The 17,997-nt window shown below is 39.2% G+C and overlaps 1 protein-coding gene across 1 annotated transcript in view; it reads right to left on the bottom strand.

The window, feature by feature from the left end:
• Positions 1-17,997, bottom strand: part of LOC105523714 (bifunctional methylenetetrahydrofolate dehydrogenase/cyclohydrolase, mitochondrial-like) — a 40,087-nt gene that overhangs the window by 13,602 nt on the left and 8,488 nt on the right. Inside the window, 1 exon segment of the mRNA XM_011958668.1 lies at positions 24-211. Coding sequence (XP_011814058.1) covers positions 24-211 — 188 coding nt within the window.

The raw sequence follows: 17,997 nt of genomic DNA, 5'->3' as shown, positions 1-17,997 counted from the left end.
TGCTGCGCGGGAACCGGCCTCACGACCGCCGGCGCAGGCACTTCCCGGGTGGTCCAGATCGCTCTCCCGGGGCAGCGAGGAACGGTCGGCGGTCCAGGTCCTCCAGACCCCCTGGGTTTCTCGTCACTCCCCGAGGCCTCCTCCCAGGAACTCAGAGTACGAGCCCGTGCGTGCCCCCAAAATAGCGGGTATTCGGGACTGCCCAGGAGGGCTATTGGGTGGAGAGCGCTGGGAAAGCTCATAAAAGTTCTACGCTGAGTCCAAAATTAGTCCAGTGGTTTTGTATCTGATTTATTTTGGGAATGATATAATGTCCAGAGTTTGGGGATGGGAGGGGATTAATGAATTTTGAATACTTGCGAGTTCAGTACGAGAAAAAGTGTTTTCCTTTTCTCTCCACCTTTTTCTATTTCAGAACACAGATGATTGCCATGTACTTTGATATGTATTCCTATTCGCTAAGGGAAAATGGAATTTTCAAAAGTTTAAAACCAGGCTTTCATTTGTTTATATAAGCAATACTTTGTTATTTTGCATCTCCTTGTCTTCCCTTTTCTCCCTCTCCTTCTCTTTCTCTTTCCATAAAGGATGAGGATGCATCTTTCTCCCTCTCAGCCACTGACAGAGTAGCTTGGCGTGTGGATTAGCACTTTATCAGGAAGTTTTCTTAAAACGTTCAAAATTTAATTGTTGATTAGAACTTTTCTTATCAGTCCATCTCAGTGTTGCAAACTGAGTTTATGACCATTAAGTACATCTTCTAGGACAGAGATAGAACACAAGCTGCTTATTTAAGATGGGAGGGAAGTCATTTCTAGTCGGAGAGGAAAACGACGGATTAGGTGCATTTAAAATTGTGTGCTTTGAGCCTCTACCATTGTTCATTTTAATATTCTTCAGTGTGGTGCTTTTGGTTTACTACTGATCCTGGGCTCTGAAAATTTGCTGTATATTTCAATATGTAGTTTGAAAACATTTTAAGATTTTCCTTGTTGCATTTTGGTTTGTAGATGAATTTGAAACTGAAATAGAAACTTTTAAAATGTCTTATTGAACGTTGTCAACTTTCTGTATATACTTTTATGAAACTGATTAATACAGTTTTTAATACATTTAGGTTGGTTCATCTCTTTGTGGGCCTGTAGACATTATTTAGGAAGTTATTCCGAGTCATTGGCCTTTGTTAACCTGTAGAATTGTTTCTTTTAAACAATTGGCATGTAAGTATGTCAGCACATACTTTTACACTTTAAAAATAGACTCTGGGGCAATTTGAAATTTAAGAATTGGAACTAAGTGTTGGACATTTTTCTGCCCTTACCAAATGCTGCCTGAGATGGTGTGATTTCTCTTAGGCGTGTTATTGAAGTCAGCTGGCTGTGTCATCAGTTTCTTTACCTTGCTGACTATTTTAATCTGCATCTGTTATGGACTTATTTATTAAAATATTTCTTCTGGGCTGGGGCAGTGCTGTAAGTTATTCTACTTATGTCTCACAATAACACCCTTATCTACTTCCACAAGTGAGGAAACTGAGGTTTTAAGTAACTTGGCAGTGGTCATGTAGGCGTTAAGTAACTCAGCTGGGGTTCTAAGCAAGACCCCTCTGCTTCCACAGTCCGTGTTCTTTCCCCTGTGCCATATTAACTTAGTACCAGGGCATTAGGAGTGACCCTCAATTACTCATTAGCATGTGTGTAAAATATCCAAGACATCCCAGAGACATGTTTGTTTTTCCAGCATGATCATTATTGTCCGTCCATGTTTTTATACAACTTCTCACATCAGCCATTCTCTTCTCACCATTCTACTCCTAGTTAAATGTATTGGTCCAAGTTCAAAACCTCCCTTTTGCCAGGGCACAGTGTATCCTATTGATATTAACAGGTAGTGATGGCTTAATTATCTTGATAAAATAATTATGCCATTTTAATGTGGGTTCTCTAGAAATAGAGTTACAACTAATTTGGAAGGTTACGAACAGGATGGCAATCTGTTTTGGGATATGAGAACCCTTTGATATCCCTCAAATTAAACCAGGTGATATTTAGATAGATATTTCCCTCTGCAATTTATCAGACTCTCCTGTGTCTTCAATTTGTCAGTTACTACAGAGTCATTTGCACTATTTTACAGTCTGTCTCCCATTTTAAAATAAAATTGTTTCTTGATGAGTGTTCTGCTTCAGTGACTGCCTCATTTCTTTTTATTTATTTATTTTTATAAATAGAAGCGGGATCTCACTGTATTGCCCAGGCTGGTCTTGAACTCTTGGGCTCAAGCAATCCACCCACCTCAGCCTCCCAAAGTGTTAGGATTACAGGCGTGAGCCACTGCATCCGACCCTGCCTCATTTCTCTACCTCACCTTGAGGAAGCTTAGTTTTTTGACAGAACAAAAATAAATACAGGAGCAATAACCAGAAACTAATTAGTTACCTACAGGCACTGGGTAGGAACTGAGTAAACGGGAACAACAGAAGGAATGGTGTTGCTCTGAATATACCTTTTTGCATAGTTTTGAGTTTTGGAAACTGTTAGTCTTTTTTATGTTCAAAAATAAAATTAACAAGATGTGGAGAGTGGGACTCCAAAACTGAATACAAACAACAACAACAAACCGTGTATTTCTGTGAATAACATAAACTCCCAGAATAAAAAAAAACCACAAAAACCGAAGTAAGTTTTGAGCACAGGATTAAAGATTACAGAACTGAAAAAATAATCTTGAACTCTGTGTACTCTGTAGTAGGCTATTATTTGTATGGTAGAGGTGTAGCAATTCTGAAACTATTTTGTGTGTGTTATAGGACTGAGCAAATGGGTCAATTCATTGATATTTTGGGAACTGGGATTTTCACTGTGGAAGAAGAGAAATAAAAATATGAAACAGGCCTGGCGCGGTGGCTCACACCTGTAATCCCAGCACTTTGGGAGGCCGAGGCAGGCGGATCACAAGGTCAGGAGATCGAGACCATCCTGGCTTACACGGTGAAACCCTGTCTCTACTAAAAATACAAAAAATTAGCTGGGCGTGGTGGCGGGCGCCTGTAGTTCTAGCTACTCAGGAGGCTGAGGCAGGAGAATGGTGTGAACCCAGGAGGTGGAGTTTGCAGTGAGCCGAGATTGCGCCACTGCACTCCAGCCTGGGCGAGAGAGCGACACTCCCATCTCGGGAAAAAAAAAAAAATATTGAAACAGAAGAAGGCAATGAAGAACTGTTGATTTTGGATTGGAATTAATGGTATCAACATGAACTCATGATTAAAATATATATTCACGTATGCCTACTTGCATCTATTTGCTAGTTCTGTCTAATGAAAGGGCCCAGAGCAGTGACATTCTAGGTAATTAATTTGGATTCAGGCAATGTTACTTCAGGCAAGTGCCACACAGTCTCAAATGATCTCTCCAGATTAACACCAAGGGGAAAACAGTAGCTTCACAGTGGAGAAGTGTGGCAGACACTACCTTAACCAAGGGATCAAAGTTAGCATCACCAGTAGTAGCATAATCATGTTCTTCTTGATGTGTCTGAACCGAGAACATCATTACTTTTCTGTGGTATTTCTAAAATAACCAGAATTTAATCACAAAGAAACAATTGGGGGACCTTTATTGAGGATTATTCTACAAAGTAACTGGCTTGTAATCTTCAAATATGTCAGTGTCATGAACGACAAAAGGTAAGGAACTATTTCAGATTAAAGGAAGTTCAAGAGACATGGTAATTAAATACCATGCATAATCCTGCATTGGATCTTGGCTTGGAAAAAAAAATCATTTCTCTAAGAACATTGTTAGGATATTGGCAAGATTTAAAAATGGAGTAATCGTGTTGTATCAGTGTTAAATTTTCTGAATTTGATAATTGTTTTGTGATTATATAAGATAATGCGCTTGTTCTTAGAAGATAACACAATGAATTGTTTAGGAGTAAAAGGTCAAAATGTTTTTAGCTTACTCTCAAATGGATAGACAATAATAATTCCATATATAGAGAGACCGATAAAGCAAATATGGTACAAGTTAGCAATCTAGGCGAAGGGTGCAAGGGTGTTCACAGTATTACTGTTTTCAAGTTTAAAATTTTTAGAATTGAAAAGTTAAAAATAAAACTTCAAACAGTAACAATGCAGCTTTGCTTCAAAAAGAAAATCTTTGAAAGACTCCATATAGGCTGTCTCTCCTCCTTATCTGCCATCTTCTTCTGAACCCACTCCAGATAGACATTATTCCTCCTACTTCATGAAACAGTTCTTCTCCAGGTCACCAGGGATGTCAGTCTTGCCAAACTGGATCTTCAGCCACATTTGATACAGGCAACAGATAACTCCTTTCTTATCAAAATATCTTTTCCCCTTGGCTTGTGGGACACTCGCTTTCTCTGATTTTCATCCTGCCTCATTGGCTACAGTTTCTCATTCTTATCCATCTCAGTAAATGGTACCACCATCCACCAGGTTGCTCAGGCTAAAAGTTCTAAGAATTATCCTCATTCCCCTATTTCACTCATCCTAAATCTATTCCTTCAACAGCAAGTATTATGGGCTCTACCTTAAAAATCACTGCAGATTGGACCATCTTTTTTAAAAATTTGATTTGACCATTCCTGTCAGCTACACTGCCACCACCACTCTTGTGTCAAACTGTATTCTTTCCTGGCCTGGATGACTGCAGGAGCCCCCCAACTGGTTTGTCAGCTTCCACTCTCTGTCTCCCACCAGCCAGCATGAACTTTAAAAGAGGTAAATCAAAGCAGGTTATATCTCAGTCATCAGAACCCATTATTGTTAGATAAAATAAAAAGGTTTTAGCCAGGCATGGTGGTGCATTTCTGTGGTCTCAGCAACATGGGAGTCTGAGGTGGGAGGATTGCTTGAGTCCAGGAGGTCAACGTTGCAGTGAGCCATGTTTGTGCCTGGGCAATAGAGTGAGACTCCATCTGAAAAAAAATCAGGATTTTTTTTTTTTTTTACTATGATCAAGAGGCTATGACTGGACTCTGGGGCACCCTTCTAGTCTCATCTGCTGCTCTCTGCCGTGCTCACTCTGCTCCAGCCTCGCGATCGTCACTGCTGTTGGTCCAGCATGTCGGGTTAGTTTCTGCGTGGGCCTTTGCTTGCTGTTCTGCCTGGAATGCTTTCTCACAATTAAGACATGGCTCATCTTCCCATTTCATTCAGTCCTTACTTAATTTATTTAAAAATAGCCTTCCTCCTAACCCTCTAACTTCTTGAAGTTCTTGCAGTTTTTTTCTTGCATACAACTTATCATCTGTACTTAAAATTATGATGTGCTTTCTTGTTTATCTCCTAGACAAATACAGAACAAAGCACTATGGCAATGGGAAGTTTTGTTTTGTTTACTACTGACTATCTAGAGCCTGGAATATGTTTGGCACATGGTCAGGACTCAGATATTTGTTGAATGAAGGAATGAATACATGAATTAATATTTGCTGTATCTTAGCTAATGCTGTTTCAAATATAGAAGACAGTTTCCGAGAATCTGACAGTGTTAGTGCTATGTAAGGTGTTTGGTGATGCTGCTAAAGCTTCTCTGAAAGCTAACAAGTTACCAACTTTGAGTGTTTCATGTTGTCACCTTTCTTTTGTATGCCCTCTGGTGGAGTGATAATAATAAGCGGCAGGCCAGTAGAATAGGTCAAGAAGAAACTAAAATGCAAGAACTTAGATCATAAACTGGATAATTAACTTAAAAAAATAGATTTGAAAATTTTAATTTTAGTTAAGCCTCCTGAATAATTATAATAAGATTAGAAAGAACGAAAAGAAAATGAGGCACAGTTAGATTTGAAGAGATATCTGGCTTAGGATGAAAAAATAACCTATTGCGCACACCCAAAATGTTTGGATTACTTAAAATAATTCCTGCTTAAATATACTTCTGTCCCTTAAAGTATTTTAATATTTTTCCATCTTTGGTTCAAAGACTCTTTCTCTCAACTGTAGTAATCATTTCAGTGAACCTTTATTGACTTTACCATGTGTCGGTTAATGTACGCAAGTGGTGAAGCCAGTGTTCAGACTCTAGCAGTGGAGGACCAGAGACAGTGCGCTCAATCATCATGCTTCACTACCACCTTTGTGCTAATGTCCTGTGGATGGTACAGGGACTGGAGAATTTCCTTTAGAGCAATAGTTACGGACAGAAAAATGCTTGGTAAGTTCACAGTGTGCATTCCTCAGTTCCATTTTCCAGTATGTTTATAGAGAGCCCTTTCTTCCAGAATTGCTGAAAGATGTCTTATCTTTTTTGAAATAGAAATCACATGAAATGTTTCCACACTCAGGTGCTACTGACTTGCTAAAATAATATAAAGTTTCTCTTAGGGTACATATTTAATACTTACGGCAGTAATAGCTTCATTGTTCCCCCACTTTTGGCTTTAGCAGGGTTTGTTCATATACTGTATAGTTATTACAAAGGAAATTTAGTATACCTTGCTGGGTAAGGACAAACTCCCACTGAGATGCTTATCTTACTTGCAGTAGGAAACCTCCAAAAAAGAATTCGTTCAGAAGATATCATTATTCATAGTATCTTTGCAAGTCAGTACTTAGAGCACTAACATTGTCTTCTTAATAGCTGCATAATATTTCATTGTATGAATGCATCATATCTACTCTTCTATTTACATTTTTAATTTTTTGTCCATATAAACAATTTGCTAATGAATATCCTTAAACATTAATTCTTAGCTATCAAAAGTGTTGGCCAGTTGCAGTGGCTCACACTTGTAATCCCAGTACTTTGGGAGGCTGAGGTGGACAGATTACTTGGGCCCAGGAGTTCAAGACCAGCCTGGGCAACATGGTGAAACGCCACCTCTACAAAAAAAATACAAAAATTAGCCAGGCGTGATGGTGTAAGCCTGTAGACGCAGCTACTTGGAAGGCTGGGGTAGGAAGATTGATTGAGCCCAGGAGGCAGAGGTTACAGTGAGCTATGATCATGCCATTGCACTCCTGCCTGGCTGACAGAGGAGACTTTTAACTGCCTTTAAAAAAAAGAAAGAAAAAAAGAAAAAATATATATAAAGTACTCTTTTTAGAAGCCTTACTGTTTTCTACTCTCTTTTAGCTTGTCATGAATTTTCAGCTATGGAGAAATTGAGGAAATCTGCTTTCTTTATGGAACAGATTTCTGTCAATTTCTCTATAGCTGAAAAAAGGGAGAATACTACTTTGGGAGCGACAAGATGACGACAATGGCCCCTGTGCTCAAAGAGCTAATAATCCCTAGGCTCTTATATAGGATTTTACATTTTTCTTTTATGGCAGCACTTAGCAATGGCTTGACTCAGTTTTTTTCTCCTTATTTTTATATTCAGTTTTTCAAGTAAACACCTTTACCCAGAAATTGTTTAAAATATGAAAATTGGTCATTAACTACTTGGTAATGTGAAATTAAAAACCCAGTAAGGCAGCTTAAGCTGAATGAGGTTTTATGTCTAATTGGCATGTGACATAAATTATATACATTGTGTTTAGGATAGTTAAAAAGGCTTACGGTGGCTCGTTTTTATCAGGAAATAATTTAAGACATCTTATTCTAGAATTCTGCAAATTAAATTATGTGTGTATGTATATATGTATGTATGTACTTTTTGAGACAGAGTCTTTCTCTGTCACCCAGGCTGGAGTGCAGTGGTACGGTCATGGCTCACTACAGCCTTGACTTCCCAGGCTCAAGCAATCCTTCCATCTCAGCCTCTTAAGTAGCTGGGACTATAGGTGCATGCCACTGTGCTGGCGAAATTGTGTATTTAAATGGAACATGGTAGGCAGTTAATTACTTGAGGAAATTGAAATTTGTCAACAAGGGATCTTAGTTATCTGCATTACTTATTAAATGGGGCTCTAGGGAAGCTGTTGAGAGATAAGCAAACAAACAAACAAAAAAACAAACAAAAAAAAACCACCCTGAAAAATGTGATCTCCTTGCCATGTGGTCTAAAAAACAAGAAAACTTAGTATTTAAAAATTTTAAACTTAGATATTAGTTTTCATGGTTTGTGTTAACCTTTACTATGGGAATTAAAATTTCTGAACAAGAGGTTTCATTTGGTTCATTAATTACTGAATATATCATCAGGGAAACTTTTTTGGGGGGAGAAAAAATGAAAAAACCACAGAGACTCCTTGCTGTAAGACATAAAGAAGGTAGAGATATGTTAGTATGTAAATTTCATTCATGTTTATGTGTTGGCTCGCTTTTTAATGCAAAAAAATCTTCACAAAGGTTTTAGAAATGATGATGAGACAGATTATGAGAGGATACTGAAGAATTGGGGGGATTGTGTGTTCCCTTAAGGCATTGAAGAGCAGTCTTGGTATATCTGATAGAGAATGTTGTAGGATAAAAACATCAGTAGGAAAATCAGCAGTAGAACAAAACTAAATGTGACTAAATGTAACTAGAAATGGATATTCTGTTCAAACTGCATGGTAGAGATAAGACCCTTTGAATGATAGATTCTGAGAACATTAGTGGTAGGGGTAGAGAACTGGGGATGGGATGGAATCCCAAATAACTTGAGTTATTAATTAACTGCTAATCTAAACCTGAGACAGTAATTGTATAATATTTTGGTAAATAAAGTGTGATCCTGAGGTAGCAGAGATGGACACCAGCGCATCTCAAAACAGTATCACTGTAAGTACACTTGCTTGTTAACTAAAACCTCTAAAATTTTATCTTATAGGTAGGCATTATGGCTTTGTTAAGATAAATGAAATCTACAGTGAAAGACACTGGATGCTTTATTCTATTTCTACTTATTATTGGTAACTTTAGGATATTTTACCTTTTTTTTTTTTTTCCTGAGACAGAGTCTCAGTCACCCAGGCTGGAGTGCAATGGTGAGATCTCGGCTCACTGCAACCTCTTTCTCCCAGGCTCAAATGATTCTGTGCCTCAGCCTCCCAAGTAGCTGGCATTTCAGGCGTGCACACCAGTCCTTGCTAATTTTTGTATGTTTAGTAGAGATGAGGTTTCACCACACTGGCCAGGCTGGTCTTGAATTCCTGACCTCAGGTGATCCAACTGCCTCAGCCTCCCAAAGTGCTAGGATTACAGGTGTGAGCCACCGTGCCCAGCCATATGATATTTTACTTGTATTAAAGCTGTGAGCATATGGAATTGTAGCTACCTTTCCATGACTGTTAATTGCACAAGTTACATTTTGTCCTATGTAGCTGAGTGAGCAAATAAGCTAGATGGTGATGCTTGTGAGGCACTCATAAACATTTGTTGGGTGAAATTCTGATATCCCCAGTTGTCATATTCTAACCCTTTAATGGTGGGATTGATTTCTAAAATTTTTGTATGTAACCAAGAGTAATATATAACCAAGTCTGGTAAATTGAAAGGGTTGTTTCTGGTAAAACAAAAGCAAGTTATATGACTTTAAAGTGATACAAGACTGCCAGGTATGGTGGATCACACCTTTCATCCCAGCTACTCAGGAGACTGAGGTGGGAAGACAACCTGAGCTCAGGATGTCAAGACAAGCCTAGGCAACCTAGTAAGGACCCCATCTCTAAAAAAATTTTTTTTAAATTAGCTCAGCGCGGTGATGCGTACCTGTAGTTCCAGCAACTTGGTAGGCTGAGGTCGGAGATCGTTTGAGCCACTGAGTTCAAGGCTGCAGTGGTGAGCAAGGATGGCAGTGCCTCTGTGCTTTAACCTGGACCACAGAAAAAGACCCATCTCTTAAAAAAAAAAAAGTGACATAGGACTGTGTGATTTGGTAACACAGAGATAACCACACGTGGTCGTTAAAAAAAATCGAAGAGATGATAATGCTTGAGTGGGTCATGTAAGAAAAGACAGGCTAAGTGTATGATTTTAAATTTACGTAATCATAATTTATGTTTCTAATGTTTAGTTCACAAAATCTTAGAGTACTAAAACCAAGAAGCTCCTCTTAGAGAAGGTAGTTTTAGGACTAAGTAAAAGGAAATGCCCTGCTGTTTTACAGAGCTGATGGTAAATTTATAGAACTTGTACTTTAAGAAGTAGTACAGGAGAAAATATAAGCATACTAAAAATGGGTTCAGTGAATTCATGGACAATAGTTTCAAAACGTGTAAAATTTAAGAGAAATCCTTAGTAGGTTGAGTTCAGCCACATTCTCATAAACATTTGGTTTCAATGATGTGACACTTTAAATACAAGTTCTGTCATAGCACTTACTCTCTAATATGATTACAGTGATGAGCCCCATAATGATGTTTCAGTCAGCCGGGTGCGGTGGCTCACGCCTGTAATCCCAGTGCTTTGGGAGGCCGAGGCAGGTGGATCACCTGAGGTCAGGAGTTCGAGATCAGCCTGAACAACGTGGTGAAACATCGTCTTTACTAAAATACAAAAATTAGCCAGGCTTGGTGGTGGGCACCTGTAATCTCAGCTACTCGGGAGGCTGAGGCAGGAGAATCGCTTGAACCCAGGAGGTGGAGTTTGCAGTGAGCTAAGATCATGTGCCACTGCACTCCAGCCTGGGCAACAACAGTGAAACTTCATCTCAAGAAAAAAAAAAGGATGTTTCAGTCATTGAGTGGACTGTATATAGGGTGATGGTCCCATAAGATAATAATGTCTTTTTTTTTTTTTTTCTGAGACGGAGTCTCTATCACTCAGGCTGGAGTTCAATAGCGCAATTTCGGCTCACTGCATCCTCCGCCTCCTGGGTTCAAACTATTCTCCTGCCTTAGCCTCCCAAGTAACTGGGATTACAGGTGCCGGCCACCAAGCCAGGCTAATTTTTGTTTGTTTGTTTGTTTTTGTATATTTAGTAGAGACAGGGTTTCACCATGTTGGCCAGGCTGGTCTCAAACTCCTGACCTCAGGTGGTCCACCTGCCTTGGCCTCCCAAAGTGCTGGAATTACAGGCATGAGCCACCATGCCTGGCTATACCATGTTTTTACTGTTCTTTCTATGTTTAGATATGTTTAGATACACAAATATTTACCATGGTGTTAAAATTGCCTGCAGTATTGAGTATGCAGCACAGGTTAGTAACCCAGGAGCAATAGGCTATATGCTATAGAGCCTAGGTGTATAGTAGGCAATACCATCTAGGTTTGTGTAAGGACACCCTTTGATATTTGCACTGTGATGACATTGCCTAAGGACGTGTTTCTCAGAGCATATTCCCATCGTTAAGTGATGCGTGGCTGTATTGTTACTTACCTGTTTTTCCAATGGATGAATGTTTCTGATGGGGTGGGTTTCTGTGCCTAGCACAGGGTAGGTGTTTAATACATGTTTGTTGAGTGGAAGAATGAATCACATGATGATTTAGATTGACAGTAGGACAGAATAATACTCATTTCTTATGTACTTTTCGGAGTATAGGTGAAAATAATAGGAACAATGCAGAAGAAAATCCTTTTGAAAACTTTCCCAAAGTGTTGACTGGAAGAGTTTAAACGTATTTATTTAAAGCTGCTATTGTCTTTCTCCCTCCCTCTCTATAGATACATATCTAGATATATATGAGAATTTTAAAAAAATACACTGAAAGAATAGAAACATATCAACACTATACTTAAGACACGTACTCTGCATTAGGTTTTAATTCCATAAATTCCTATTCATTTTTTATTTTTATGCATGAACTTTTACTGGGTAATGGAATTTACCATCGCTGTTAAGATTCGGCATTGATGACATATCCTGTTCAATGTCATAAGCCCTAATTATTAGCCCCAAATGGACCCATTTATGATACATGGAGAAAGAACTTGTTTTTCTTCTTGGTCAGTTTGCGCCTGTACCGACTGATCACATCGTGCTTGTTCAGAAAATGTAATCACAAGTTCTTTCAAAAATAATGAAACATGTAAAAGTCAGTGGGCGTTTCAGAATCTAAGTCCCTTTTTAATACATGAAACACTTTTCTTGGGGAGTGTTTTCTCATGTACTTTGCTGCTTTAACAAAGATTAATTCTTTTAAGCCTTAATTTTTTAAAAAATGGCTCAAGTGTCTCTTTTTTTAGGTAGCATGAATATTTCAAGATAAAAGAAGACAGCTTGGTTCCTAACTAAGCCTGTCCTTCCCGACCTTGGTATTTATTTCATTCTTATGGTTCTTTAAAGTAAGACCAAAGGAGGTATAGCTGCTCCCTGAAAAATCACAGTTCTGTTTGATGCATTGTTTCCATCAAGGAAAGAGAAGATAATACTTGAAATAGGTCAAGGAATTAATTGTTAATGATTTCTGTGTACAAGTGTTTTAAGTTGGAAGCGTTGCAAAAATTACAATTTATATAGGAACTTCTTTTCCTTTTCTGAAGCCATTCTTCAGAAAAAAATTTCAAAATCTTATCACAATTCAGATATGGGAAATTATTTTGCTTTGTTTTAAAATGAACTAAGAACGAGAATAATTTTTTAAAAATCTATATTCCTTTTAATGTGTAAATCAAAGAAAAAAACTGAGACAAGTCTCAATCATTTTGTGAGGTTTATTTGCCAAAGTTAAGGATGTGTGCCTGGGAGACAGGTCTATGCCTATCTTTGAAGATGATTTTGAGGGCTTCAGTATTTAAAGGAGAAAGGGCAGCATGTTGGGAAATACACAGTTTTCATGTGGGAAGTGGGTAGGGGAAAATATCATTCATGCCTTTGTTTAGATCAGCAAATCTGTATTTTTACATAAGACAACAGACAAATAGGGCAGAGGAAGCAATGAGATACACATTTGTCTGAGGTGAGCAAAGGGATGATTTGAGTCCTGTCCGGTGTCCCACACCTGTGAAGATAAGCTATCAATTGACATTGCCATGGTGAGCTTCAGTGGAACTGCTTTAGGGTAGAGATCTTGGAGCCCATAAGGATTTCCTGATGGGGCAAAGTGTGAGGGAGGTATGTAGCTTTTCATCTTTGTAGCCATCATATTTAGGAACCAAAATGGGAGGCAGGTTTGCATGACCCAGCTTGACTTTTCCTTTAGGCTTAGTGAGTCTGGGGTTCCAAGATTTAGTTTCCTTTCACAGATGTCTTTATGTTTAAGTATTTAGATGTTTTATCTGATCAGGAAGATTATATAAGTGCCAGTTTAGTGATATTTAGGAAGTGATTAATGCATGAACACACATTGTTGAACTTTCCTCCAATCACAGGATCTTAAACTGCTTGTGTAAATAAGAGCTTAGACCAGTGAATCTCAAACTCTAGAGAGCTTCAGACTCACCATGAAGACTTACTAAAACACAAATTGCTGGGCTCTACCCTCAGGGTTTCTGAGTCTGTAGTCCTGGGAAGGGATTTATGAATTTGCATTTCTAACAAGTTTCTACGTGATGCTGATGCTGCTGGTCCCCACACTGTGAGAACCATAGATTGAAACTGTTTGGTTAAATTAGTGGTTATCAACCCTGGCTCCGCCCTTACACACTTGAAGAGTCAAGGCCTTAGGGTGGGTATGGGCCACAGTGGCAGGTGCTGCTGACGCGGTGGGGCAAGTATTTAAATCTTCCAGGATGTGGATGTAGTTTGAGAAAGCCCTTCAAATGATTAGTTGTTTTCTTCCTATTCTCTCTCCTGCTTTGAAACCACTCTCCTCTACCCCTCAGTACGAGAGTCCTGGTGCAAATGAAACAGTGCTCATGGATTGTGTTAGTCCTCTCCCAGAAAATAAAACACAGCCTTTACCAACAGTTGCCCAGTGCTTCTTAAGGAGTTCAGTAGAGGAAGAAGTAGTTAAATTGCAACGTAACTGAGGTGTGAAGGCCAGGAAAGGACTTCCTTCTGGTTATTTTTTTTTTCCACTTTTGTTTAGAGCACTATAGTATTAGATCCATCGATTAATCACTGTAGATATTAGCCTGAGTAGTGTTCATGGTTATAGCTTCTTCATGTATTTCCCTTGCTGGGCCAAATTGACTTAAATTTCCAAAGACGTTAAAAAATGTGTATTATTTAATTCCCAAAACAATCCCGTAGAGGTAGAGATCCCCACTGCGCAGATGAAGGAATTGAAGCTTAGAGTAAAGAATTTCTGGGGTCACACTGTAAGTAGTCATCTCTGGCTCCTTTAGGTTGTGTGAACTTGGTTAAGGTCCATAACCTCCATGTGTAAAGTTTCCTTATCTGTGGAATGAGAATGATACTGGTACCTACCTTCTGAGGTTGTTTTGAGAACTAAATAAAGAGTTACTACACAGAGTTGTATACATACACATAATAAATGCTCAGTAAATGTTATCTCTTGGTTGGCTAACTCCTAGTTAGTACTTTTGAAGTTCAGGGGTAATCCTGCCTTTTCTTTTTTTTTGAGATGGGGTCTCACTCTGTCGCCCAAGCTAGGGTACAGTGGCACAATCATAGCTCACTGCAGCCTTGACCTCCAGGGCTCGAATGATCTTCCCACCTCGACCTCCCAAAGCACTGGGATTGCAGGCAAACGCCACCACACCTGGGTGATTAAAAAAATTTTTTTTGTAGAGATGGATACCTGCCATGTAGCCGGGCTGGTCTTGAACTCCTGGCCTCAAGTGATCTGCCCACCTCAGCCTCCCAAAGTGCTGGGATTATGGGCATGAGCCACTGTGCCTGGCCTATCCTGCCTTTGTGCCAGGTGATCCTCCTTGTGTGTATTACAGGTCAGTCTCTTAACAATTTAGAAACACCAAATACTCTTGAAAACTACAGGTTTTTTTTTTTTTTTTCCTTTTCATAAATCATTTAGTGGCAGGCCGGGCGCGGTGGCTCAAGCCTGTAATCCCAGCACTTTGGGAGGCCGAGACGGGCGGATCACGAGGTCAGGAGATCGAGACCATCCTGGCTAACACGGTGTAACCCCGTCTCTACTAAAAACTACAAAAGAAAAACTAGCCGGGCGAGGTGGCGGCACCTGTAGTCCCAGCTACCCGGGAGGCTGAGGCAGGAGAATGGCGTGAACCAGGGAGGCGGAGCTTGCAGTGAGCTGAGATCCAGCCACAGCACTCCAGCCTGGGTGACAGAGCGAGACTCCGTCTCCAAAAAAATAAAAAATAAAAAATAAAAAAATAAAAAAATAAATCATTTAGTGACAAAACCTTATATGACCTAAACTCATTTGGTGGCACAGTGCGACCTGAACTGTAATAACGTGAAGCTATCGCTTAGTCTGTTTCTGTTTTTTTGAGATAAACTTGCTCTGTTGCCAATTAGGAGTGCAGTGGTGCAATCTTCTGCTTACTTCGACCTCCGCCTCCCAGGTTCAAGCGATTCTTATGCCTCAGCTTCCCAAGTAGCTGGAACTGCAGACTCACGCCACCATGCCTTGCTGATTTTTGTATTTTTAGTAGAGACGGGGTTTTACTATGTTGGCCAGGCTGGTCTTGAACTCCTGGCCTCAAGTGATCTGCCCACCTTGGCCTCCCAAAGTGCTGGGGTTATAGATTCTTAGTCTGTTTTTTTCCTACCTCGTATGAGCATGCTTTACATTTTGCTGCAGAAATGTTAATTCTTGACTCTGCGGGTGCTGCTCCAGGGTCTGGTTGTGGCGGTATGCCAATACAGTGAACATACCTTTCTAAAACCTGGGAACTTCCAAATTCTGAAATATATCTGGCCCTAGGGTTTAGGGTAATGGATTATGGGCCTATGTGTGTATGTGTTTATATGTCTGTCTTCCCTTTTAGACTGTAAACTCCTTGAGACCTGGGCCTCAGATTTATTCATATGTAGCCCCAGTTCCTGGCACATTCAGTAAATATTTGGTGAGAGAATAAACCCTACCAGGACATAACAGTTAGGTGAAGGGAAATAGACTGGAGAGGAGTGCCTTATTTATTTCCTGGAACACAAAACAGCCTGCTTTCAGTTCATAAGAGGTTGAACTATTTTACTTTAGGGGTATTTAAAAATGCTCAATGTGATGAGTAATTTGGTAGCAAAACAAAAAACAAGATAAAAAAAAAGTTAATGCCATATGCTACAATTTCAGCATCTGCGACTTCTATTTTCCTCTCTTATCCACTTGTCCCATGCAGCTGTAGGGTTTTGACTAACTTCCTGAGAAAGAAAGCCACGTGGAGATGTCTGTGTATGGAATACTTGGGGTGGGTGGGCATGTGTGTTTTAAAATGTCTTGGTTCAAAAAAAAACATAAAAGCTTTAAATATTGTACCTGATTCATTATGGTTTTTAAAAATTGTTTTATACAGTATAAGAAATATAAATTTGTATTGCAAAAAGAAAAGTAGCATACTAGAAAATTTATAACAAATTAAAAATTATGAATAGACTTTTAGAGAAGCAAAAGTAATTGATACTTACTTTTATTTTATTTTATTTTATTTTGAGATGGAATTTCACTCTCGTTGCCCAGGCTGGAGTGCAATGGCATGATCTCAACTCACTGCAACCTCCACCTCCTGGATTCAAGCGATTCTCCTGCCTCAGCCTCCCGAGTAGCTGGGATTATAGGCATGTGCCTGGCTAATTTTGTATTTTTAGTAGAGACAGGGTTTCTCCATGTTGGTTAGGCTGGTCTTGAACTCCCAACCTCAGGTGATCCGCCTGCCTTGGCCTCCCAAAGTGCTTAGATTGTAGGCATAAGCCACTGCATCAAGCCTGTACTTACATTTTTTAAGTACAAATTAAAGTAACATTTTTTATGGCTTATATGAGCTTTCATGATCAGTATGAAACAGTAGCTAGGAAATACTTGTATTTTCTTGTCTTGTACAGATTAAAATGTGTTCACTAACACAGCAATATAATTGTACAGCCTGCATAATGCCTTGCTTCAGTAAAAGTTCTGTGGACATTCTAAGACATGGAATGAGAAGGCCATTTGAATTATGCAAGTGTATTTTTTCCATTTTATTTAACAGATTGGCTTGGATACAATGGCTCATTAGTATCTTTTGATATTTGTAACTGGTACAGCTGAACTCTTAAAAGATAACTGATACGCTGCTTTCTGCTCAACAACGCTTTCACTATGTGATAGTTATTTAAAATGTGTTCAATGAATCGAATATTCGTGTTGAAACAGTGCTTAATCAAGAAGTTACGGTGACAAAATAAGAGCACTGTGTTTATGAAACAATTTCTATTTAATTATTGGTTTAAAATTGCCTTAGCGATGTTAATGCTGCTTTGAAGATTGTAATAAGCAGCTCCAATGTGATCTTGAGCAAAAAGCACTATTGGTTGAAATTCGTTGACGATTACACTGTGCCCTTCTGTGTTTTGTTTTGTTTTGTTTTGTTTGTTTTGTTTTTTTGTAAAAGAAAGGGATGGTGTATGTATCTCATATTCCTCTTTAGCTTTGCTTCCTCCCAAGAGGGAAGTTTCCTAACTAGCTTGATGAAGATAGAACCCTGGACACATAAATCAATATTTAAATGAATGGAGGAGAAGAACCCATAAAGGTAAAAAGAAGGAATAATTAAGTACAAGGGTAATCAGAGAAGTATGGGTTCATGAAAGCCTCAGGAATAAAGTTTCAATAAGAAGGGAGGATCATTAGATTGAGCAAAGAGGTCTTAAGATGCCCTTTGAAAAGAGGCCGTATAGCAGAGTGGTAAACAACCTGGGTTTCAGAGTCATATGGTTGGATTCAAATCTGAACTCTGCTTCTAATCTTAAGCAAGTTATTTAACCTGCCTAAGCTTCATTTTCTTTTTTCTTTATTTTTATTTTATTGTTCCCAGTGGACTTCAGGTGCAAGAGTTGGATAAATTATTAATATGCTCACCTTTGATTCCTATAGCACTCACTTTTATATATTTATGTTTGCTTGCTTATTTTGTTTGTTTATTTTTAAGAGACAGGGTCTCATTCTGCTGCCCAGGCTGGAGTACAGTGGCACAGTCATAGCTCACTGCAGCCTTGAACTCCTGGGTTCAAGCCATCCTCTTTTCCTCGGCCTTTGGAGTAGCTGGGACTACAGGCGTCTACCACTCCACTGCATCCAGCTTGTGTGCATTCTTTTTCCCTTCCCTTCCCTTCCCTTCCCTTCCCTTCCCT

The sequence above is a fragment of the Colobus angolensis genome, unplaced genomic scaffold, assembly GCF_000951035.1.
Source record: "Colobus angolensis palliatus isolate OR3802 unplaced genomic scaffold, Cang.pa_1.0 Scaffold470, whole genome shotgun sequence".
Classification (NCBI taxonomy): Eukaryota; Metazoa; Chordata; class Mammalia; order Primates; family Cercopithecidae; genus Colobus; species Colobus angolensis.
The sequence above is the reverse complement of the archived record's forward strand: the minus strand, read 5'-3'. Positions and strand labels throughout refer to the sequence as shown.